This window comes from Chelonia mydas, chromosome 10, assembly GCF_015237465.2.
Source record: "Chelonia mydas isolate rCheMyd1 chromosome 10, rCheMyd1.pri.v2, whole genome shotgun sequence".
In the NCBI taxonomy this organism is placed as follows: Eukaryota; Metazoa; Chordata; order Testudines; family Cheloniidae; genus Chelonia; species Chelonia mydas.
Window position 1 is genome coordinate 79,042,560 of NC_051250.2, and position 25,370 is coordinate 79,067,929.

At 44.9% G+C, this 25,370-nt stretch overlaps 1 protein-coding gene across 1 annotated transcript in view; it reads left to right on the top strand.

The window, feature by feature from the left end:
- Positions 1–11,872: 11,872 nt before the first annotated feature.
- Positions 11,873–25,370, top strand: part of SMAD3 (SMAD family member 3) — a 104,934-nt gene continuing 91,436 nt past the window's right edge. The window contains exon 1 of the mRNA XM_007059496.4: positions 11,873–12,442. Coding sequence (XP_007059558.1) covers positions 12,237–12,442 — 206 coding nt within the window. The 5' untranslated portion in view covers positions 11,873–12,236. The remainder of the gene's footprint in view (positions 12,443–25,370) is intronic.

Here is a 25,370-nt window from a genome sequence, read left to right on the forward strand (position 1 = left end):
AATAATTCACTCCTTTCTCTGCGTCGCACCAGTTCCCACTGCAGCATTGCCAACTCCAGCCAGTTTATTGCGAGTCTCACACTGTTTGGTGTTTTTATTAGAGCCCCAGCTCCTGGAGCTATATAATTATGTCAGAATCTCAGCTTTCATTTCATTTCATCCCTCACGGGTGCAAAGACAAGCTGGGAAACACAAACCCTACAGGCTCAAAAACCAAAAGGCAAATAAAAAAGAACCTAAAATTAATTCGTTCTTTAAAATCTCATGATTTTCAAGCCAATCTCATGATAATCTGGTGGCTTGATTCATGGGTTTTGAATCCTTTGGGCTGGTAATTCTGCCTTTGTTGTTCATATAAAGTAGAATCCCCCTTTTGCATATAGTGAATTTCACTTGTAGTCTATCTTGATTGTTTAGATGCTTTGGTAGACCCTTCAAAGTGTGTCAGACATGTGATCAAAGAGCCTCACACAAAGGGCCTTATCTCTGTCCGAACAAACAAACAAAGAATAAACAACTCTCCTCCCCCCACAGAGCAGGAGTGTTTCCTTTGTAATCTCTGTCCCTTTCTGGGTAACTTCTATGCCTGTCACTTTTTCTCCTAAACAGGGGTTCATTTTAGGAAGGGGAAGAGCAACTCCCCACAGAACTGCATCTTGTAATATAGAACACCCTAAAGGGGACTGACTGAAAAGTATTAAGGAGCCCAGTGCATTTCTTCCTCCTCCCCCACTCAGAATTGCCTTGTGCTTAGGCGATCCTTATATTAATTACACCCAGCATGGTGGCATTCCCTCTGTGATTATCCAATGAAGAGAGCTGTAGCTCACGAAAGCTTATGCTCTAATAAATTTGTTAGTCTCTAAGGTGCCACAAGTACTCCTGTTCTTTTTGTGGATACAGACTAACATGGCTGCTACTTTGAAACCTGTCAGCATGCTGTCGCTGGAATCCCAGCAGAAGTGAAGAGCTGAGGGATGGTAGTGGCGCAGCTTTTGATCTTAAAGAAGAAACTTTCTTCAGTAACACATTGAACTGTCAGCAGGCAAAATCAACACTTGGGATTCTGCAGTGCTTGAAGAGTTGCTCCACAAAGACTAGCCAAGCAGGGCTTCTCCCACACATCCTCAAGTTGTTGTTCTTATCTAAGCAAACTATGTATAAATATTGACATATTACTCATGGGCAAATCATTCTGTGCCACTCCTTTTTTGCTGCTATGACGAAGAGGAGCCTTGTTTGATATTAAGAAAACTGCCCTTCAAAGGCCAGAACATTTAAGATCAAAAGAGGTCAAATTAAAAAGGATGGTAAATGATTAAGTACACCTTTAAAATGCAAACATTTTTACTGGTGCTGCTTACTTGCATTTAGAGGAAAGAGTAAATAACACTAACTAAACTCTACTCTATGTACCTTAAAATCAGTAACAAAACTCCCATTGACTTCAGTCATACAGACTGAGACCTAAATCTTTCCTTTGTACGTATGATAAACGTGCAAGAGAACCTGCGTTCTGCCCAATTCTAGCACAAATTGTTTATATAACAGATGGGCACGTAGGCGGCTTGGTTTTAATCTAGATCTGAATGTTCCCAAAGTTCAGGAGTGTTCAGTTCCAGTACTCTGGTCTGAGCCCCCATCGCTGGTATCTAAGATCGCAGCCAATTAGTAACACTGTCTCTGACAATATGTGTGATTTTTCAGTTAAAATATTCCCTGTGAATCTCCTTGTGTACAAAAAATATTCCTTAAAGAGGTGTATTCTTGTACTGGAGTATCTGATATTCCAGCAGCTGTGGACAAGGTGGTATTGCAAAAGCAAGGCAGGGCCCCATTCATAAAGGAAAAAAATATTTACGTGTTAAAAAGCTTTTTAAAAGTTCAGTTGGATATAGAATGCCCAGTTCAAAAAAGAAAAGACTTAAACAGATGTTCCCTGGCAAGAAGGTGAGTATACAAACAGCAAGGAACAGAGAGGGAACAGGCACTCATAACAGGAGGCATGGGGAAAGAATCCCCCAGTTCAGATAAAATGTTTGCAGCTGGAATCCAGCTTGTGAGATACCTGTAATGAGCCTCTGTATTTTGAGCTTTCAAGCCTGGACATACTCCTTTTCTGGATATAGCTTCTTTGCCACATTACACACCACAAGAGACTCTCTCTCTCGCTCTCTCTCTATGTGGTCACATAAGCAGCAACTTCCATGCAACAGAAAAATAGGACTTTACAAATTAAAAAAGAAAGAAAAACTCATTGGTGGTGGTCTGCAACATTTTGAACAAGGAAATATGTGCACTAACAAAGAATGACAACATGTGGCCATTTGTGTGTAATATCTCAGCAGCTCTGGGTCTACAAGTGTTCACAGGAGGTGCAAGAGATGCCTCAGTGTGGGCTGGTGTGTTGAGTACGCCATCTCTGCACTACAATATCCTAAGGCACAATCAACCCCTTAAGCACCATCAGTCTCCATCTCTATACTGCCCATTCCATGGGTATGTCTACATTAGAGTTTTTACCTTAAAGATAATTAATTGCCCATTAAATCAAGGTTGTTAACACATTTGGAAAGATTGGTCTAGGCCCTCCCCAGACATTTGTGGTTTATGCTGGGGGTCAACCCCATGAGGCCTCCTCTGTCATGTGCAAAGCTCTCCCCTCTATTAAGAGTTGCTCAGAGAAAGCCATTTGCAGCGCACACAACATGTTTTATTGGTCCTACAAAACCCAGGCAACATGCTACAGATGAACACTATCTTATGGCACCGAATCTATTTACATATTACGCTCAGTCTCTGTGTGGGGAATGGTACATGCACAATCTGGTCAACACTAGGAGCAGTAAGAGTCTCAAGCATGCTCCACAAGGACAGAATCTTAGAATCATAGAATATCAGGGTTGGAAGGGACCTCAGGAGGTCATCTAGTCCAACCCCCTGCTCAAAGCAGGACCAATCCCCAACTAAATCATCTTCAGACATTTTAGCTGCTAAAATAGAAATCTCTACTTAGAATGTGCAAACTGCGAGTTTTCTAAAGCTTATAACTTGATCACACTTGGGTGGATTTTCATAGGGATGGCAAAAGGATCATCCCTGAACCAAAGCCCCCTCACTCCCACCAAATTTCAAGTCACTGCTCCAAACCACAGGGAGGTGGGCCTGCTAGAGCTTCTCAAGGCCACCAGAATTTTTTTTAACATGGACAAAACAATATATTTTCCCCTAACTTCATTCTCTGAAGTGGCCGTGCTATTCTTGCTGAAAATGTTCCAAAAGTATTAAGCTTGAGGTGGACACCTGGCATGGAAAAATGTCAGCCTGCCTTGTTAATGTTTTGCAAAGTTATAAGCAACTGAAAACAGGGTCTTATCATGAGCAGTGTTGGGCAACCTCATTAATAGGCAGTACTACCAACTCCACCTGTAACACACAGACATAGAGCACTCTTGTAACGCCATCCTCTCACCAGGAAGCTCCTGCCATTCCAGCTTCAAGGAAAGTCCTGCTGCATGCCCTCTCTACATAAGGTACCCCTATCGTTCAACTGTCAGACACACCCACTACACCCCTCCCCAAGGAAATTTGCTCTATTGAAATTGCTGTCTTCTGTTCAAAGTGCTTTGATCGCAGCCATTAGCTGCTGCCCCCTCAGGGTCACGTGGGCATGTCCTCCAGATTTTGCTCTGCATTTTACTGCACAGCCTAGTAGTGGTCAGCATATGTAAAAATGGAAAAGGGGATGCAACGTGACTACATATGCCAAGAAACAATTTCTGCACATTTGCTAGGAGAACCCTCTTATACAACAACTTTACTGCAAACAGATAATTATTAACAGAAACTCCAGTTTGTACACTGTGTTTCATTGGAACACTTTGGGACTTCCATTCTGCTTCACTATAAAACAGTGGTTCTCAACCAGCGGTACGTGTATCATGGGGGGACAGAGGGAGGGTACACAGAGGTCTTCCGGGGGTACATCAGCTCAGCTGGAGAGTTGCCTAGCTTTACAACAGGCTATATAAAAGTGAAGTTCGTACAAACTAAGATTTCATACAGACAATGACTCGTTTTTGCTGCGCTATGTATTATATTAGCGGTTCTCAAACCTGTGGGCCGTGATCCCAAAGTGGGTTGCGAGTTCATTTTGATGGGGTCGCCAGGACCAGCGGCAGACTTGCTGCGACCCAGGACAGAAAGCCAAAGCCCGGGCCCCGCTGCCTGGAGTTGAAGGTGAAGCCCGAGCAACTTAGTTTTGTGGGGCTCCCTGTGGTGTGGAGCCCCAGGCAATTGCCCTGCTTGCCACCCCCTAACACTGGCCCTGAGAGTAGGAAGATTCAACGTGGAGAAAAATGTAATTATTGTCGCTTCACTGCCTCCCAGAATGACAAGGCTCACAAATGAAAAAACAGGCTCAAGTATCACTGAAAAGTAAGTACGATATTTATATTCCAGTCAATTTGTTTTATAATTACATGGTAAAAATGGGAACATAAGCACACTATTACTGAAAAATTGCTGTCACACTGTTGTATTTTTATGTCTGATTTTGGAAGCTAGTAGATCTTAACTGTGGTGAAACTTGGGATACACAAGACAAATCAGACTCCTGCAAGGGGTACAGTAGTCTGGAAAGGTTGAGAACCACTTCTATAAACAAGCTTCATAGTATCGGAGGTTACAGCAAGGCTGGTCTTGCAGTCTTTGTGCATCTGAATGCCCAGTGACTTCAGCCGAAGTTCGGAGGTGACAAAGAAGGTAGACTCAAGATCTGCAAGCAGAGGCTAACGTATGAATGTCACTGCGAAAACCAGCCACCCAAAACATAAACTTGTTACTATAGTGATAAAATTGCAACATAAACTTAAAAAATAGCATAGACAGTCAAATATATAGCTCAAAAATCCATCCATAAAACATAAAGAAAGAACAGAAAACAAGACTAAATGTTGGAATTGTTACTTTTCATTGGTTTGTGCAACAATTTTTATGTTAATTCTGTGCATTTTGGGGTATTTGTGTCTGTTTGCCCTTTGATGCGTGACAGCACAAAATGGAAGGAAGTTCACATAACCTGCATTTAAAAAGACAAAATAATCCATCCAGACTTATTTATTAATACATATCTGTATATCTGAACCTGAATTATTGACTGACTTGGCTCAACAGTTGCTTTGGCACCATTAGAGTCTCTTATGTACGTTAGTATTTAGTATTGGTTCGGTCCATAATCCTGACATATTGATGGATAAATGAGATTACAGCTTGGTATCTAATGCAAGGGTACGTGCAACAGATGATTTCCCCTCCCAGCTAAACTAGTTTAAAGCTCGTCCATAGTTTGGAAAAAGACTCTGGAAAATGTTACTTTTAAAGGCTTTCTTTTGAACTGCCTGTGCACTATTGTAGCACATGTTGCTCACTATGTCCCGATGTAGCCACTCACTTAAGGATATGTTTTTCTAAGTTGGGGGCCTAAGAGAGATAATTTGAGCAAACTTTGATTTAACTAATGTGGCCTAAGTATGAAGACCTTTATTACTTGTGAACCACTTCTACTAAAATTTGTAAAGAACCTCACAGCCAAGCTCAAGTGGATGCTCAGAGTTGTGAGATTTGCTGAATTTAAGGGACACCACCATTTTGAACTCTAGTCAATTTAAAAAAAAAAGATAAAAAGTATTTCAGATCCTACATCTTCCCCTAGCACCCTCTGTCAATTGTTGCGGTTTTACAATTACTTTTGCGTGTGTTTTTAAACATTTTTCTCTACCCTGTTATTGTGTGAAAGACCCATGCAAATGACAAAGAAATGACTAATGGACTACATAGGGGAAGCAGTGAAAGTGTCTATTTCCAAAGTACTGCAAATGCCAATAGCACACAGACTTGGGGGGAGGGGTGGAACCATTTTTTTGTTTCATTTCTTTCACTTATAGTAATGTTAGTTGTAACAATAGAAAGTAAAATTTTCAAATAAAGGTGTGCTTTTTGTGCTCATAGTGTGCCTTTAAATATATTGCTGAATTAAGACATATATATTAATGCACAGTACAATTGACTTCCAACAAAGCAGCTTTTGTTTGGACACATATATATTCCTCATATGTTGAAAAGAATAATAGTGTAGAACCTTGAAATAGCTTGTCTGTGCTGTTAGTTGTATATTTCATAGCGCAGAAATAGTTAAATCAGAATATCCTTGCTTTTCTCAATTTGTGTCTGACTCACCCCAAAAGCTTTTTTCCTGTAGGCTTGTTTTGCATGTCTAAGATACTACTGTATGTATATAAATGCTATACTGTAGATGGTATGTGTATTATTTTAACCATGGAAAGCTCCCACACCTTCCCCTGTGCATAATATTTTGCTTGACAGAAATTGAAAGTTAAAGGTCATAACTCTTATTTACAAGTTAACATTCTAATATAGCCTCATTCAAAAGCACGCACAAACGCTACCAAACCATTTGCTTTTCTTCACCTATCTTACCTCTCTATGCTAACATTTCCCAGTGGTCCACGGTAACGTCCATGAAAAATTCATACTTCTCACCAGTGTGCTCTGCCTTGCCCAGAGACCAGGTATCTCTTTATCTCACCATTGCATGGGTGCCCTCACGCCTACATAGATTGATTCCTTGCCTCCCAACTGCTCAGTCCTAGAATTACCAGTGGCCACCCAGAAGTCCTAAAAATAATTATCAAAATTGCCATCTGGGACAGGCATAGCCAGTGATTCCTCCCTTGGTCATGTCCTACCACTTCAGCATGTCTGTCATTTATCCAACCATGACACTGACCATGTCATCCCCAATATCCAATGACTGACTCTAGCTGGACAGAACCTCCTTCGGCAATCTATTGCAATATACTGTCATGGTCATGGTTAACCACATCACTCTTGGTGAACTTCACAAAGTTACCCACTTCCCTTTTAATTATCCTTCTGCTCTGTTACACAGCTAAGTTTCTGTGTATGAATAAGTACCTAGATAGATATTATACGCAGTGTTGTTGTAGCCGTGTTGGTCCCAGGATATTAGAGAGACAAGGTGGGCGTGCTAACTATTTATGCTAAACTATCTGTTCAGACCTGTGTTTGGCTGTGACACTTTGAGTACCTTTCCCAGACTTGAAGAAGAGCTCTGTGTAAGCTCGAAAGTTTGTCTGTCTCACCACGAGAGGCTGAGCCAGTAAAAGATATTACCTCACCCACCTTGTCTCTCTCGATAGGCATTAGATAACTAGAAAAAATTAGACTTAATGTTTCAATAGCTGGATGCAGCAGAAAGGGGGAGGGAAACATTAAGAACTGTATTAGTCCCTGATTCCCTCCCTTGCCCCAAGCACAGTTTAGTGCATCTTGGGGGCTGCTCCAACATGCACCTGCTGTCCTCAAAGAACCATCTGCCAGCTGTGCATAGTCAGAGCACTGCATGCTCCAGCCATGTTTCTTCCCTGTCCTGACATGTCCATGGCACTTGGTAGCTACTGGGAAAGCGCTTGGGAACGAGCTGACCTAGCTCTGTGCCTGCTTGGAACTCCCTGACTCAAGGATTTCTCTACATCCCCCCTGAGTTCCCCCATCCCCGCCCCCGGTGGTCAACTAGTTACATGCAATGTTGCCAGTTTAGTCCTTTTCCAACCCCCCTGTAAATTGGAACACCGCAGGTCATTTCAATCCCTCCCCCAACTCCCTTTTTACTACCTTAGTGGTACAAAGGGAACAGAGAATTTGTTCCTTGATCTTGAAAGCAGCCAAAAGCCGTTCGGGGGGGGGGGGGGAGAGTGCTGAAGAGGAGCTATTTTTTCTCATATTAGCAGTTAATCCAATATTCTTGCTGACTCAAAGCCCAATCTAAAACTTTTAGAAGGTAAAGTTTAAACCCCATTCCTATCAATTTAATAGGCCTTATTAATTAACCAGCCAGGCAAAGATTTGTAGTAGGACTGTCAATATTTTAATCTGTTATTAAAAGGTTAAGAAATGCACATTATCTCTGAAAATATTATTGCTTACTTTAGGTATTTTCAAATACATAAATCATGGAGAGTTAGAACTTTTACCACGTTGTAAGACATTGCGCTACATATCTTTACATTTCAGTATGAACAAAATTCAGTGGATGATGCCTCTGCACCCGTACTGTGTTACAGAGGTATGAATACAAGATATAAGATATATTTTAAAAGGTGAAGACAATTGTTCTATTACTATAAAAGACATACTTCTTCAGCCTAGAGGTAGTCTCTAAGACATCAGACTTTTATAAACCAGAAAAGATATCCAGACCATGTAAAATTGGGATGATCCCGTCATTTTCCTGTCTGTTAATTTTTCCATTATGAGTGTCCAAAACTCTCTGAAATACTGAAAGAAATACTGTCTAGGGGTTCAGAGAGGCATTTTTCTTAAGATAGCTCTCTTTGACAGGTAAACCCAGAACTAACACAAGCTGTCCCATAAAATTTTAATATTTATAATCTTTAAAATTAATTGTACATCTTGTGACAAAATACTTTTCCTTTTCGAGTGTGCTGACCACAGTGCTGGTGAAGTTCAGGTTATGGTTCACTGATTTCAGTGGATCTACTCCTGATTTACACCAGAATAAGCAAGTTTGGAATTTGGCCCAATATGTCTAGTGGCAAAAAAACCACCAGTGAGCAGGGAAGCTGGCTGCCCACTGATGTTTTTGGGTGCCTGAATTTTAAGGTGACCAACTGTTGAAACTGTTTTCATTTTCAGAGGCATTGAGCAACCACAACTCCAGATTTAACCCTGGTCTACACTACAAACGTACGTCAGGACAACTATGTCACTCAGGTGTTTTCCACACCCCTGAGCAATGCAATACCGACCGAACTCCCAGTGTAGACATGCTATGTCGACAGGATGGCTTCTGTCACCATAGGTAGTGTCTTCACTAAGCACTACAGAGACGCAGCTCCACCAAGCACTGTGAGCGTAGACAAGCATGAAGCCAAGAAGACCTACGGGTGCTCAGCACATCTGCATTCAAGATGTCTCAAGTTGGTCAGCCAAAAACTGGGTCACTAAATCAGGGCTACTTTCTGAAATGTTGGCCTGAATGTGCACCCAAAATTTGAGGCACTCGAATGTAAGAGAATGCACGTTGGTGTCATGTCTCAACTGTGCAATTTGTGTCTGATTTAGAGCAAAAAATAACGAGACTAGCAAAGGGAGTGGCAAGGTGGGCAAGTGGAATACCAAATTAGCTAGCTACATCGAGGTAAAAGTACACTGCCTTGTTGCCACTAGGACTTCTCAGTGTAAAAACAAGTCTTTTTTATAGTGAAGACATAGCTTCATCAGGGGCCTATCTATTTAGGTTCTGGCATGCAGCTCTATAGTTTTCAGTGTCTCTCCTTTTGGCCATGAGGGGCTTTGTCATTTGTATTAGTTTATTTTTTGCAGCGTGAATTTCAATGACATTTCAACCCCCCACATCATTCTCAGTGTAGATTTTTAACACAGTTTTGCCTAACTCTCCCACACTCAGCCCCAGGAGTTGGGGATTGGGGAACAAACCCTAGCTCTGTGTGTGTGTGTGTGTAACCTTTACTGACAGGAGTTCCCCCTCTGACTCTCTGTAGAGTCTGCGTCTTTAGGGGGTGGTGGGGAGGAAGTCCCCCTTTGCACTCTGTGGGGATATATGAGTGAGCGAGGAGAGGAAGGTCAATTGTTAACCTTTCTAGAGTATGCGGGTGGGGGAGAGAAGGTAGGACATCCACCCTTTCATATGCTCTGAAGTTGGGAGGTAATTAGCTGAGAGGAGTAATCCCCACTCTCTGTGTGTGTGTGTGTGGTGAGTAACTGAGAGGAGATCCCCCTTCCAGGCATCTGGATTTACTGTGGGATTGTTTGTTTTTTTTTTTTTTGGGGGGGGGGGGAATAATCATAGAGAGAAGCTCCCCCTTCCATTCCCTGCGAATTGTGATTAACGGAGAGGACCCCCACTTCCATTCCTGGGCTCACTGTGTGTATGGGTGGGGTGGTGTCATTGAGGGAAACCCTCCTGCACTCGCTGTATTTGCTGTGTGTATGGGGAGAGCCCCCACCCATTCCCTATATGTATGAGGGGTGGTCAGTGAGGGGAACCCCCTGCCCTGCCTGGCTGTGTGTATGGGGGGGTCACAGGGAGTAAGGGGAGCCCCCCTACGTTCCCCGGGCTTGCTGTGTTTATGGGGGAGGTCACTGAGGGAGTGAGGGGAGCCCCCTACATTCCCCGGGCTAGCTAGGTGTATGGGGGGGGTCACAGAGAATGAGGGGAGCCCCCTACATTCCCTGGGCTCACTGGGTGTATGGGACAGTTACTGACGGGAGCCCCTGCCCTGCCCTGCCTGCTGTGTGTATGGAGGGTCACAGGGAGGGGAGCCCCCCTACATTCCCCAGCTTGCTGAGTTTATGGGGGGTCATTGAGGGGAGCCCCCTGTGTTTCCCCAGGCTCACTGTGTGTATGGGGGGGTCACAGGGAGCGAGGGGAGCCCCCCCTACATTCCCTGGGCTTGCTGTGTTTATGGGGGGGTCACTGAGGGGAGCCCCCTGCCCTGCCTGGCTGTGTGTATGGGAGGGTCACAGGGAGTGAGGGGAGCCCCCCTACGTTCCCCAGGCTTGCTGTGTGTATGGGGGAGTCACTGAGGGAGGGTATGGGACAGTCACTGAGGGGAGCCCCCGGCCCTGCCTGGCTGGCTGTGTGCAGGGGGGGGTCACAGGGAGTGAGGGGAGCCCCCGGCCCTGCCTGGCTGGCTGTGTGCAGGGGGGGTCACAGGGAGCGAGGGGAGCCCCCTACGTTCTCCGGGTTAGCTAGGTGTATGGGGGGGTCACAGAGAATGAGGGGGAGCCCCCTACATTCCCTGGGCTCACTGGGTGTATGGGACAGTTACTGAGGGGAGCCCCTGCCCTGCCCTGCCCTGCCTGCTGTGTGTATGGAGGGTCACAGGGAGTGAGGGGAGCCCCCCTACATTCCCCAGCTTGCTGAGTTTATGGGGGGTCATTGAGGGGAGCCCCCTGTGTTTCCCCAGGCTCACTGTGTGTATGGGGGGGTCACAGGGAGCGAGGGGAGCCCCCCCTACGTTCCCTGGGCTTGCTGTGTTTATGGGGGGGGTCACTGAGGGGAGCCCCCTGCCCTGCCTGGCTGTGTGTATGGGAAGGTCACAGGGAGTGAGGGGAGCCCCCCTACGTTCCCCGGGCTCGCTGGGTGTATGGGGGGGGGTCACTGAGGGAGGGTATGGGACAGTCACTGAGGGGAGCCCCCGGCCCTGCCTGGCTGGCTGTGTGCAGGGGGGGTCACAGGGAGTGAGGGGAGCCCCCGGCCCTGCCTGGCTGGCTGTGTGCGGGGGGGGTCACAGGGAGTGAGGGGAGTCCCCGGCCCTGCCTGGCTGGCTGTGTGCAGGGGGGGTCACAGGGAGTGAGGGGAGCCCCCGGCCCTGCCTGGCTGGCTGTGTGCAGGGGGGGGTCACAGGGAGTAAGGGGAGCCCCCCTACGTTCCCCGGGCTCGCTGGGTGTATGGGGGGGTCGCTGAGTGCAGCCCCTGCCCTGCCTGGCTGTGTGTATGGACGGTCACAGGGAGTGAGGGGCGCCCCCCTATGTTCCCCAGGCTCACTGTGTGTTTGGGGGTCACTGAGGGGAGCCCCCGCTTTGGCTCTCGGTGGTTCCCGCGTGCCAGGTTGGGGGCCGGGCCGGGGGCGGCGCTGGCCGCCCGTTGCTCCCCTTCTCTCCCTCCCTCGGCAGCGCGAGCCAGCGCGTTTGGGCGGGCTGGCGGGGGTGGGAGCCGGGGCGGCCGGGCGGCGATTTGCATGAAAGGCAGACTGGGAATGAGCTGGAGCGGCCGCCTCTCCGCACACGCAGAGCGGGGGTGGGTGGGGGCCGGAGGAGTCTCCGCCTCAGGGGAACGCGGGAGCAGTCGGGGCAAAGTTTGCCGCCGCCAGCCGGGGCTGCTGAGGGCGCCGCGGGGCCGGGCTCTGAGCGAAGCCGGGCACCAGGCTCCAGCCCCGCTGCCCTCGGCCCTGTGCGCTGCTGCCCGGCGGAGCAGTCCCGCGCCGGGGGGCCGCGCCGCGCCGCGAGCCGGGCAGGCGCCCAGCGGGCCGCCGCCGCCAAGTTGAGCGGGGTCTCGGGCGGGCTCGGAGCGCGGGGCCGCCCGCAGCGGGAGGCGGCAGCGCCGGGGTGGGGCGCTGCCTCCCGGAGCGCCGGGCAGGGGAGCCAGCATGTCCTCCATCCTGCCGTTCACTCCCCCCATCGTCAAGCGGCTGCTGGGCTGGAAGAAGGGGGAGCAGAACGGGCAGGAGGAGAAATGGTGCGAGAAGGCGGTGAAGAGCCTGGTGAAGAAGCTGAAGAAGACGGGGCAGCTGGACGAGCTGGAGAAGGCGATCACCACGCAGAACATCAACACCAAGTGCATCACCATCCCTAGGTAGGGAGAGGGCACCCCGGGGCGGGGGGATCCACCCAGCCACAGGCCGAGCAGGGGCGCCGCAGAGGTGGCACCCACCCACCGACCAAATCAGGGGCGCCCATGCGGAGACATATGTGCTCCCCCAGAAAGAGACATGTACACAGAACACCGGGGGGGGGGGGGACACACAAAGAGAGACCTGCACAGGCTGCTGGGCACAAAGTGTGGGAATAGGCACCTTCATCACACGTGGGGGCCCCATGCAGAGACACCTGTGTTCCCTGAGGGGGGCATGCACAGATCAGGCATGGGCAGAGATATATGTTTGCCCACAGAGAGAGAGAGAGACTTACATCCATACACAATCATGGGTGTCCTTGCAGAAGCATGTATTCATGTGCAGAGGTAAGGAATGGACACCCACAAGAGACATAAGCATATGGGCACCCATATAAATACGTGCATTCTCTTTTATACTCACACATAGCTACTTGCCAGGACACTGAGAGGTGAATAACCGTATGGACACCCATTTGCACACGCATGGCTGAGATACGTGTACCTGTAAATAGTTGCAGACAGATGCATGCACCCACACACGTTTGTGTGCACATTATAGACGTTAAGCATACACATGGGGTACTCCGAAAAGCAATACCATTACAGGCTTGTGTTAGAAGAATTTTACTTTTCTCTCCAGTCAACTGCAATAGAAGTTTGGTTTTGTATTCCTTTCTTACAAACTATTCCAGAATACTTGCATATTTAAAATTAAGAGATCACAGAATTGAACTACAATCTATTAACAGCGGAGACAGAAATTAAGAAGGGAAAATGTTTTCAGCTAAGATTTGAAAAAAGATGGAAGTATTCTGGATTAGTTATACTCGTAGGTGATACTCTCTGTTTCATAGCCAAAAGTTTCACTCTGTTTTCTGTTACTGTTAAAATTAGTATCTCTGATTTCCTTTCTGAATTAGAGAAATTAGTTTTAGGTGTCTTGCTATGTTCAGTCGCACATTTCCCTGAAGAAGTGATTTAGGACCCTTGGATACATGTTTCCAGAGTAGGTGGTTGTAACTTGACCTGACCCCCGCAACAAAGGAACGCAATTTGCACAGTGAAATGGGATTGCTGTTTGCAGGAGGAGTCATGTAAATTGAATAACTAATTTTTTCCATGTAAATTAATTCTTTATGCAGTGTTTTAAGATTGATTCAGTATGATTGCACGCAGGACTCATCGTAATGCACAGGAGAGGACAAGTATTTAAATGATTACATATGTTTGGTTATCTTTGTGGAAATCAAATCACTGAGAACGTTTCATTGCTGATTTTTTTTTTTTTTTTTTTTTTGGTAAGCTTATTCAGATATCTGGCATTTTTCGTTCCATTTTATGGAACAATACAGCATTGCTTTTTAAACATATTAAAGTTCACCCGAGAACAGTTCAATGGTGTATAATTGTATGCTTCTGTGTGTTGATTCTCTTTTTCATGCGTGCACGTGCACCCATATACTCTTGGTTGTCAGAATGATTTAATATGTAGTGGCTAGTACTCACAAAGCTGCATCAGTTGTATGAACCACTGAAACAAGTAGTTTTAAAAAGTTATGTAGAGTTGGAACTCTTTCTCCCTCCTCCCCTCCCCCAGATCCCCTCCCCCAGATGAATACCTCCAAGCCCAAAAAATAGTTTTTAAAAATTGTTCGATGTCTGCTCAGTTCTTCTCTACCGAATTACACTAGGTCAGAGTCTAGTGTAAATTCAGAATGACTCCACTGAAATTAGTGAGACTACCCTGGATTCTCTGTCCTTAAGCCTAATTTTGAAAGTCATGGTGACCAGCTAAAGCTCTTGAAGTATTTGCTTCAAACCCAAAAAGTTCTGCTACTGATGTGACTTGCTATGTGTGTTGGGCTTCTGATTTTAATAAGGACTGACCAGTGCAGAACTTTGAAAGGAATCACTTGAAATTTACATAATTAACAGCACAGGTGTTTGGGAAGGATTGGGAGTCATTTTCTGATATATTGTAATTCCAGGGAAACAAATAGGGTTAGGGTGGGGAAACTTGTTTCAATTATTTCTGGGAAAAGGGAGTTTAAAATTAATCATCAGCAAAAAGAGTAAACATCACAAGCCATCACCATTAAATGAGAACATTCTAGCTAATGCTAAGCATGCAGAGGTTAAGGTTTATTTATCTCTTACAGTTCTGCAAATTTACTTTTACCCACTAAAGTGAGTCCTCCAGCAACCATTACAGTCTTTAATGTCTGCTGACACAAGGCCCAATCCTGCAGTCCTTAATCCTTGACAGCAAAAGGAGTTTTGCCTGAGTAAGCCTGGCAGCATTTGCCCCTTGCAGCAAAAGTTAACACAAAAGATTAACCTGCCCCTTTAGGTTCTTTTGCAATATGTTCTATAATAATAAAGCCCATGATCAGGTTGGCCTGTGTTGGGCACTGTGAAGACCCTTAGTAAGAGACAGTCACTGCCTGGAAGAGGTTACAGTATAAATAGTCAAGGGATGGCGGGGAAATGGCAGTATAAAGAGATGAAATTACTTGCCCAAAGTTACACAGAATGTCAAATATCAGAGGGGTAGCCGGGTTAGTCTGTATCCACAAAAACAACAAGGAGTCCGTTGGCACCTTAAAGACTAAGAGATTTATTTGGGCATAAGCTTTCGTGGGTAAAAAACCACTTCTTCAGATGCATGGAGTGAAAATTACAGATATAAGCATAAATATACTGGCACACGAAGAGAAGGGAGTTACCTTACATGTGGAGCACCAGTAATGACCAGGCCAATTCAGTCAGGGTGGATGTAGTCCACTCCCATTAATTGATGAGGAGATGTCAATACCAAGAGAGGGGAAAATTGCTTTTTTAGTGAGCCAGCCTCTCCCAGTTCCTATTCAAGCCCAAATTAATGGTGTTAAGTTTGCAAATGAATTGTTGCAAACATTAGAATCCCCAACCACAGAGGTCTTCAGCCAGGCTGAGAAAGGGAGAAGGTGTTATGTGGGTGACCTTCTCCGTGCAGAGGTGGAAATCTGTGCATTAATAATCTGATATGGTCATACAAAGCATGCCCTTGCTCTCCATTCACTTAACCCTAAGCACACTAGGCTTTCCCTCTAAAACACTCCCCTTCTCTCCCTCCCCACTACAGCACCGCCATCTAGCATGGCTTCAGATGAGTTAGCCTGCATCTTAATGGGTATTAAGAAGGCTTTCCATTCACGTTAAGCTGACATTATTCAAAAACGTGCTCCTTTTGCCAGATAACTTAGTGATAGCTTCTTGTGATAGTTTTGCAAATATCTGGTGTAGAATGGACATTCATGTGTCCTTTTGACCTCTCCAAAGTTGTATGCTGCTGGAATACCTTCCTTGAACACAGACGTGTTCAAAGTTAGGATGTTGCTGCTTTACTCTGAAAATAGGTTTGAATCTGTCGTTCCTACAAGCCACCAGTTGGCATCACGTTTTCAAAATTCTTGGTGGCTGTAAATATAGCTCTCTGAAATCAGAGTGTTGTGGAATTGGATGGCATACAACTACCTTTGCTGTACTCTCTGCAGAACACAAACATGTCAACTTTAAATTTCATCCTTGAGGAGAAGAGCAACAAGTTCATAAGTCTGTTCCTAAACCTGTGATCTGCACGAGAATGGGTTGCACTGTTTGTGCACATGCCAAGCATCTCCACACTCAGTCCTAGAAACAAAAGGGGTTATGGTGAATTGTAAGCATTTAATTCTTAAAATTACTAAATGTGAGTGTACTGTGGAAATCTGCAATGTGTGGCAGATACTGATTAATTTCTAGGAGTCACACAGTATAGACATTCCTCTGTATGAGAGGAGACAATAAATGCCTTACTATTTCAAGAGTATTATTCATCGTGCACGCATGTGGTAAAATATAAGATCTTTCCAGTGTTGTGGCCTTTTTTACAGTGTGTCTTTCTGTGCCTGTTTTCTTTTTTGATCCAATTATGGTATTTCTGTTTAACATTGCAAGTGGTTTTTACAATAGCCAAGATTCCTCTATGTAAAGAATAAATTCCTTTAAATTGTAGAGAGACAAGGTGGGGCAGGCTATGTCTTTTATTGAACCAACTTCTGTTGGTGAAAGAGGCAAGCTTTAAGTAAGTTTTGTTAATTTAAATATATTTGGGAAGAGAGGATGAGTGTAATTTGTTATAGAACTCATCGGATATAAGGCTAGAGTGTAATGACTGAATTGGAAACTCTGGATATTTTTTCTTTTGGAAAGAAATGGAACAAAATAAGGGCAGGTTTACAAACTTTTGCCGATGTAAGCTATGTTGGCATAAAGCTGCTGCAGTTAGTGTATTATTTATGTGCATGCATACTTGGCTCCCTGTGCTGGTGCTGCACTTACTCACCAGGAATGCTTGTGGCAGTGCAGAGTGCAGTGCACGACAGATAGGTATCCCAGCGTGCAACCCGCCACCATCCAGCATGATGTCTTTTGGGAAGTTTTGGCACTACACAGAGGGGCAGAAATGAGTCATGCAGGGGGGACTTGGAGCAACTTCCCATCATGCAATTTTCTCCATTCCATAATGTTATCTATATTCCATATTTTTTGCACCTTTCTTAAAAAACCCCACAAACCCCTCATGGCTCCCCTTTCTGTCTGCATCTCTGAAAGAAGCATGGAACCTACGCAGCTCTGCACTATTGTCATGAGTGTTCCAAGTATAGGACGCACGATCCTCTGGTGTTTGCACAGCTGCAAGAAGAACCGAATCAGTGGGGAACCTGATGATTTTGTGCAGGACAGAATGCATAGCAAGAACCAATTCAAAGTTGTTGGCGGCATTCACCGAGCAGCATTCATGGTGGAGTGATGTTTCTGGGCCCAAGAAATGAGCACTGCCTGGTGGCATTGCATTATAGTGCAGGCGTGGCATGATGAGCAATGGCTATATAGCTTTTGTATGTGCAAGGCCACATTCGTGGCTCTGTGTGCTGAACTAGCCCCAGCCCTGATTTTCCTAGTGCAGGGACACCAGAGTGAGAGCTTCACTGACAGGAGAAGTGAGTGGTGATCACACAGTGGAAACTGACAATGCTGTCAGTGGGAAATGATTTTAGAGTTGGAAAATCCACTGCAGGGGCCATTGTCATGCAAGTGTGCAGGGCCATTAATTGTCTCTGGCTATGCAGGACTGTGACTCTCAGCAATGTGCAGGACTTGGTGGATGGATTTGCAGCAGTGGGGCAATAGATGAAAATCATATGCCTATTTTGCCACCATACCACCTTGCCATAGAGTACATCCACAGAAAGGCTACTTTTCTATGGATATGCAGGCATTGTTGGATCACCAGGGATGCTTTACTAACATCAACGTTCACTGGTCAAGAAAGGTGCATGACAAACCTTTAAGAACACAGGACTGTTCAGAAAGTTGCAAGCAGGGACTTACTTTCCCAACTGGCTGATTACCACTGGTGTGATGTTGAAATGCCAGTGGTGATCCTGGAGGACCTGGCCTCCTACCCCTTACTCCCCAGCTCACGAAGCCATGCACCGGCCATCTCGACAGAAACAAGGAAAGATTCGGCTATGGGCTCAGCAGATGTAGAATGACAGTTGAGTGTGCTTTTGGTAGATTGACAGAGCACTGGTGTTATTTACTCACAAGATTGGATCTCACTGGGGAAAAATAATCCCAGTGGTTATAGCTGCCTGCTGTGTGCTGCATAGTATCTGTGAGCATAGGGGGGAAAAATGCCGCCAGAGTATAGGTGGAGAGGCTGTCTGCTGAGTTTGAAGAGCCAGACGCAATAGCTCAATGCTGAGCTATATTGCTCAGGGATGCTTTGAAATAGCTCTTTAACAGAGAACCACAGTAATGCGTCATGGTGTACTGTGTTCTACCTGGCCCTGCTGTTGGGACCCGTTAGGAATTGTGTGGCGCTTGGCGTGATATCTTTGAATGTAACACTGCCAATGGAGATTTTTAAGAGCAGGTTAGACTATCCGCTGTCAGGGATGGTTTAGATAATACTTAGTCCTGCCATGAGTACAGGGGACTGGAATAGATGACCTTTAGAGGTCCCTTCCAGTTCTATGATTCTATAATGCGCCTATTAATTTTGTGGTGCTTGCATTACATTCATTTATTTTGTCACTGATCATATGAGTTGTCCTGCTGTACAGTAAGAGTTAAGTGGGCGCTTTCAGTACTGCGAGGCATTTTGCAGTATATGTTTGGATCTCATAAAGATGAATTATTTTCCAAACAATAGAATTTTATTCAGTAACTAAAACACTGCAAAAAATTCTGTGAAAGTTAAAAGCAAATACGTTGAAAACTTAATACGTACAGAGATGAAGAAGGGGCAGGAACATTCACGTCCATTTTGGCGCACACATGGCACCTATGGTACTCTCAGGTCAGAGTATCTGAAACTGTGGTTGTCCTTAATGTACCCTGGAGTGGAGTGCTAGGGGTAAGGATGCAGCCCCTGATGCCATGTGGAATGTTGGGGGAGGGGGATCTAGGGAGGTACAGTAACTCCTCGTTTAATGTTGTAGTTATGTTCCTGAAAAATGCGACTTTAAGCGAAATGGTGTTAAGTGAATCCAATTTCCCCATAAGAATTAATGTAAATGGGGGGGGTTAGGTTCCTGGGAAATTTTTTTCACCGGACAAAAGACTATATTATTGTGTGTGTGTGTGTATTAAGTTTTAAATAAACAATTTAATACTGGTACACAGCGATGATGATTGTGAAGCTTGGTTGAGGTGGTGAAGTCAGAGGGTGGATATTTCTTAGGTGATGCCTTGTTGCTAAATGATGAACTAACAATTGGCTGAGCCCTCAAGGGTTAACTCGTTGTTAATGTAGCCTCACGCTCTACAAGGTAGCACAAATGGAGGGAGGGGAGACAGCATTGGCAGACAGACACACACACCCTGTGTGTGTGTGAGAGATGTGCATTGCTTCTTTAAGTATACTGACCCCACTCTTAAGTACAGCGCCTTTTTAAGTTAATCAGCAAGCAGAGATGGCAGCTGCTGCCAGGAAGCTTCCTCTCTCCTGAGCCTTGTCATGGGACCCCTGCTCTATGGAAGATGGAGTAAGCGAGGGATAGGGGGGGACACCCTGACACTAGCCCCCCTCTTCCCACCTCCCACACAGCAAGCAGGAGGCTCTGGAGACCAGCTCTGAGGCAGAGGGCAGGAGCAGCACACGGCACATGGGGGGAGGGACAGCTGAACTGCCAGCAATTGATAGCCTGCTGGGCGGCTGCTGCACAGGGAACTTAGGGGAGCGGGGAGCTGATAGGGGGGCTGCTGGTCCACCGTGGTTTCAAGCCCCCACCAGCTAGCTGCAATGGGCTGCTCTTCCTGCAAGCAGTGGACAAAGCAGGTGGCTGCCAAATGACGTTATAAGGGAGCATTGCAAAACTTTAAATGAGCATGTTCTCTAATTGATCAGCAGCGTAATAACGAAACAATGTTAACTGGGATGACTTTAAGTGAGGAGTTACTGTATTATAACAGAGTTCTCCGTAGATTGCAAAGGGAGGCAAGTCCGTGATTGTTGAACCTGTAGGTCCACAACAGTCTCCATCATCTGTGTTTGCTGGTGGAGAAGTCCCATTATGTCCTGGTGCATTTTTTCCTCTCTCCTTTTCCTGCTAGAACGCCTGGGCCATTCTCTTGTTTGCTCTTTCCTTCTCCATATAGTCTGCAATATTCACTCTCCAGACCCTGAGCTCATGGTCTGATGCAGTACTGGCTTACAGGGTCTCACTGAACTTGTTACCCTGAGTCATCTTCTTTCTCCCCCTTATCTGGCTCAGGCATTCTCCGGATGTGGAGGGTGAACCCCTTGAGGCTGCAGTGGCAGTAGCTACCGAGAAAGCACACAGAAGTGCCATGGTCACAATGGAAAGCGAAAGTTGAGACTCGGACTGTTCCCTTGCTCCTCTAAAGTTTAAAACAAGACATATTTATTGATGCTTCTGCTTTGAAGTGCTTGCACACAGTGCCACTCACAGCACCAGCCAGGATGATTATGGCCTAGCAGGGGTGAGGGAAATAAGGAGAGAATTGCTCAGTTGTGTGAAACTCTTGAGTATAGGGGCAATGGCATTAAGTTCTGGCACCATTTTCCAGAGGTGGTGGTGATTTTAGCTGATATCTCACTCCTGAGGATGACAAAGGCCCAGAGAGCACAGCTGCTGCTCATGTTCTGAAGCCACCAGGACCTGTATGCTACTAGCTTGTTTACTGCAATGGTGCTGCTGAAATTATTGCTGACTGGCATGGGAATTTGTCGTACTGCAGAGGAAGAAATAAGGCTGCCATCCATAGAAACCTTCGGGAGAGGATTGCAGCCAAAAGTTTAACTGAGATTTCTCAGGTGGATTCAAGGGATATCCCTGTATACACAAACAGACTGTTCCATGTGGCCTTCCATGCCTATCTCTGCAGGGGAATGAAAAGCAGATGATACCTCTACCTCTTGTTGTTCTGCTACACCTTCTAGGATGAGTAAATGAATGAAAAGTTGATAGCTGTGTCCTGTTAAGTTGCCATCAGTACATCATTGTAATGGAAAATAACATATACACACTTACCCGAGGTTCTTTCCCCTGCATTGGGATCACCCCTGCTCAACTGCTGTGACTGACTAGACTGCGATGGAGTCTGAAACAGGTCCTGGCTTGTGACATATCTGGAACTCCCAGTTGCATGTCCTCCATGCTCTTCCTCTTCCTTCTCCTCTCTGTTCACAGCAGGTGCCTGTGACTCTGGTCTCTGCCAAGTATAGCATGCAGCTCTTTGTAAAAGTGGTAGGGCTGCAGCTCAGCACTGGATTGACTGTTGGCCTTCCTGGCCTTCTGATGTGCCTGCCAGAGTTCCTTTGCTTTCACACAGCATTGCTGTAGATCCCTGCTGTACCCTTCTTCTGCATCTCTCGTGCAGTGTGCTCATAAATGTCCACATTTCAACAGCTGCTCCGTAGCTGTGCCTGCACAGGCTTTTCTTCCCACACGCACAGGAGATCCCAAATCTCCTGTTTACTCCAGGCCGGACTGTGTCTGGAGTGGGTAGCCAGCACGATCAGCTGGAAGTTCTACGCAACAGTGGAGAGCTGCTAGGTCTGCTCACGAAGCTGGACAATCAGGAAAAGGCTTTTCAAAAAAAAAATTGCAGGGTTTTAAAAGGTGATCCCTGGGCAGTGGAGTTCACAATTATGACCAGAGCGGTCAGTGTCGGGCACTGTAGGAAAATTGCTGGAGGACTGTTGGGTTGACACTGTGTTACCTATGTCTACACTTGCAGTGTGTCCACCTCAGTACATCAACCATGTCTCAACGCTGCTTGGGTTGGTGGTGTTAACGGCATCACTGTAACAGGCTGCTTATGTTGGTGGGAAATGAATTTAAATGTAGACACATGCACAACTAGGTCAATGCAAGGCAGCTTACATTGACTTAACTTAGGCCTGGTCTACACTACAAAGTCTTTCACAGTTCTCTCCTCTCTTCCCCCACCTAGGTGTAAAATACCATTTAAACAGGAATAATGCTTAATAGTACTAGTCTTAAGAAGATACTTAGGAGGTGCTAGAAAACCTTGTTTGGGTGTTCTTTGTGTTGCTAGTTGACCTTGCAGATTTTACAAAAATGTATCCTTAACCTTCTCCTTAGGATCATCTTAACTAAATGCTAAATACAGTAAATGGAACCAATTGAGGACAACTTTGTAATGTATGCTATCTGTGAGCTTGCAAAAGTGTGGCTTCCTTTCAGTTCTGGTGTGCCATTAATATTTCTAACAGTCTCAGGTCTTGTCTACACACAAACTAAGCCAGTGCATGTTTGAGTGTGGACATGCTTCTCAGTTTAAAACTGTCTTATATCAGTTTAGCTTGCTTCTGTGGGCAAGCTGAATCAATAGTAATTAGGTTTACATCAATTTAAGAGTGTCCACATGCAAAGTTAGACTAGTTTGACAAAACTGATTTTTAACCACCCCTTTTGTTAAATCAGCCCAACTTTGTGTGTAGATTGAGCCAAAAATTAAAATATCCCAATAGAATGGACTTAAGTCTGCTTTCTCCATGTATCAGTAATATCTACTTCAGCAGGCAGTGCTTCTCAACATTGTTTAGTTGTTCTTTCCTGAGAGGTATGGACCAGATCATGTTTTAATTAAAATCAACTGCAAAATTCCCTTTGCAGGATCATCCTCTCTGTTTGTACAGTGTAAGCATGTAAACTGTTTGAAATGGTTTCAGAGTAACAGCCGTGTTAGTCTGTATTTGCAAAAAGAAAAGGAGTACTTGTGGCACCTTAGAGACTAACCAATTTATTTGAGCATAAGCTTTTGTGAGCTACAGCTCACTTCATCGAAAGCTCACAAAAGCTTATGCTCAAATAAATTGGTTAGTCTCTAAGGTGCCACAAGTACTCCTCTCCCTACAATGTGCATGATAATCAAGGTGGGCCATTTCCAGCACAAATCCAGGTTTTCTCACACCCACCCGCCCCCCCCCCCCCAACACAAACTCACTCTCCTGCTGGTAATAGCTCATCCAAACTGACCACTCTCCTTACAATGTGTATGATAATCAAGGTGGGCCATTTCCAGCATAATCCAAGTTTAACCAGAACGTCTGGGGGTGGGGGTAGGAAAAAACTAGGGAAAATAGGCTACCTTGCATAATGACTTAGCCACTCCCAGTCTCTATTTAAGCCTAAATTAATAGTATCCAATTTGCAAATGAATTCCAATTCAGCAGTTTCTCGCTGGAGTCTGGATTTGAAGTTTTTTTGTTGTAAGATAGCGACCTTCATGTCTGCAGTTGCGTGACCAGAGAGATTGAAGTGTTCTCCGACTGGCTTATGAATGTTATAATTCTTGACATCTGATTTGTGTCCATTTATTCTTTTACGTAGAGACTGTCCAGTTTGACCAATGTACATGGCAGAGGGGCATTGCTGGCACATGATGGTATATATCACATTGGTGGATGTGCAGGTGAATGAGCCTCTGATAGTGTGGCTGATGTTATTAGGCCCTGTGATGGTGTCCCCTGAATAGATATGTGGGCACAGTTGGCAACGGGCTTTGTTGCAAGGATAGGTTCCTGGGTTAGTGGTTCTGTTGTGTGGTATGTGGTTGTTGGTGAGTATTTGCTTCAGGTTGGGGGGCTGTCTGTAGATCACTACAAAAGTTTTTTTTTCTCCTGCTGCTAATAGCCCACCTTAATCGATTGGTCTTGTTAAGAGTTGGTATGGCAACCCCCATTTTTTCATGTTGTGTGTGTGTGTGTGTGTGTCTCTGTCTATATCTTCCTATTTATTTTCCACTGCATGTATCTGATGAAGTGGGCTTTAGCCCACAAAAGCTTATGCTCAAATAAATTTGTTAGTCTCTAAGGTGCCACAAGTAAAGACTAACATGGCTACCACTCTGAAACCATGCCTTTGTTGTTTTTTCTCTGATTCTCTACCATTTACTTTTTAAAAAAGATTAAAAAGCTGCTTAAAATGTTTTTAAGGCGCATAAGAGTTGGATTATATCATGTTGTAGAACAGTAAATGTTGAATCTTTGTGAAGTAAAGTTTAAAATGGTTGCTTAACTTTTATAGTATTAGGGAAAAGACCCTGAATATTGCACTCATTTAAATATAATGAGAAGTAAATGGAAAAATTGGATGAAATCGGGAAATGCACACTGTACAGGATTATCACATCAGGGATCCAATTAAAATGAACTCTTTTAATAAATATTGGTTTAATAGTGCAAACTTGTGATCACTATATTATTGCAACAGAAATAAAATTAACAAGATTTAATGGACTGAGCAGCCATTAATTTACACTTGTTAATTTATTAGGAACTTCTAATGCTGTTTGATGCACAATACCATTATTCTGCATGATGTACTTTATGAAATAAATAGGGCCAAACAGTGCTTGAATTAAATTGAAATTAGATTTTATTCCCAAATTATCTTTTTATTTATTTTAATTTTAATATTTTGTGTTCCTCTGTCGAGAGCAATTAAATACACAAGGTTGAAATGCAGCAGTCCCTTTCAGCAAGGCTCATGAATGGTCCTAATTAACTTTTATCCTAGCCTGCTTTCATGTGCTGTGTAAAAAAAATTTTTTCCAGACCAAAGCTCATTGTGTTGATTGGCAGTGAAGGGATCTGACTGGGGAGAGGGGAATGAAGGGGGAAGTAATACAGCTAGTAAGGACAGAAACCAGGTATTCTAGTCCTACTAGGCTGACTTCACTAAACTTAGTGAATGCTTGCTAATTGCATTTTATTACGTGCAAACTTAACAGCACTGAAGTTGTTTGCAAGTTGGACTATTATACTAGTCATTGGTAGCTTAACCTCTTCTGTAACTGAAAAAGCAATATGATTTCCTAAATGTAATGATTGTTGAGTAAATGCTACTTTAAAGATAGCTTGAAGTCTCTTTAGCTGATTCTCATTTACCCTGAGGCCTCTTTACTCTGCTTTTGCAATGTAAAAAGGCCTTAAAATTATTGTAAAGAGGCCTCAGACAGGCAGGACTGATGTTCATTTACACTCTTGCTGCGGCTTACTTTTCTCATTTTATGTAGTACTGTGGCTCTGCATAAGGAGATAAAGACAGGGCCCCTTCCCCTTTGAGCTGCTCAGACACTAGAGGCCTGATCCTGAAAACACATAGATGTCTAACTTTATTTGTGCATATAGTAGAATTGACTTCAAGGGAACTACTCTGTCTTACTCTACTCTACCTATATGGCCCCCATATCTGTACATAATATATTTGCGCTCACAACAGCCCAGTGAGATAGAGATGGACACACAGAGACTTGCCTAAGGCTACGGAAATCTGTGGCGGAGCAGGGAGTTGAGTCCCAG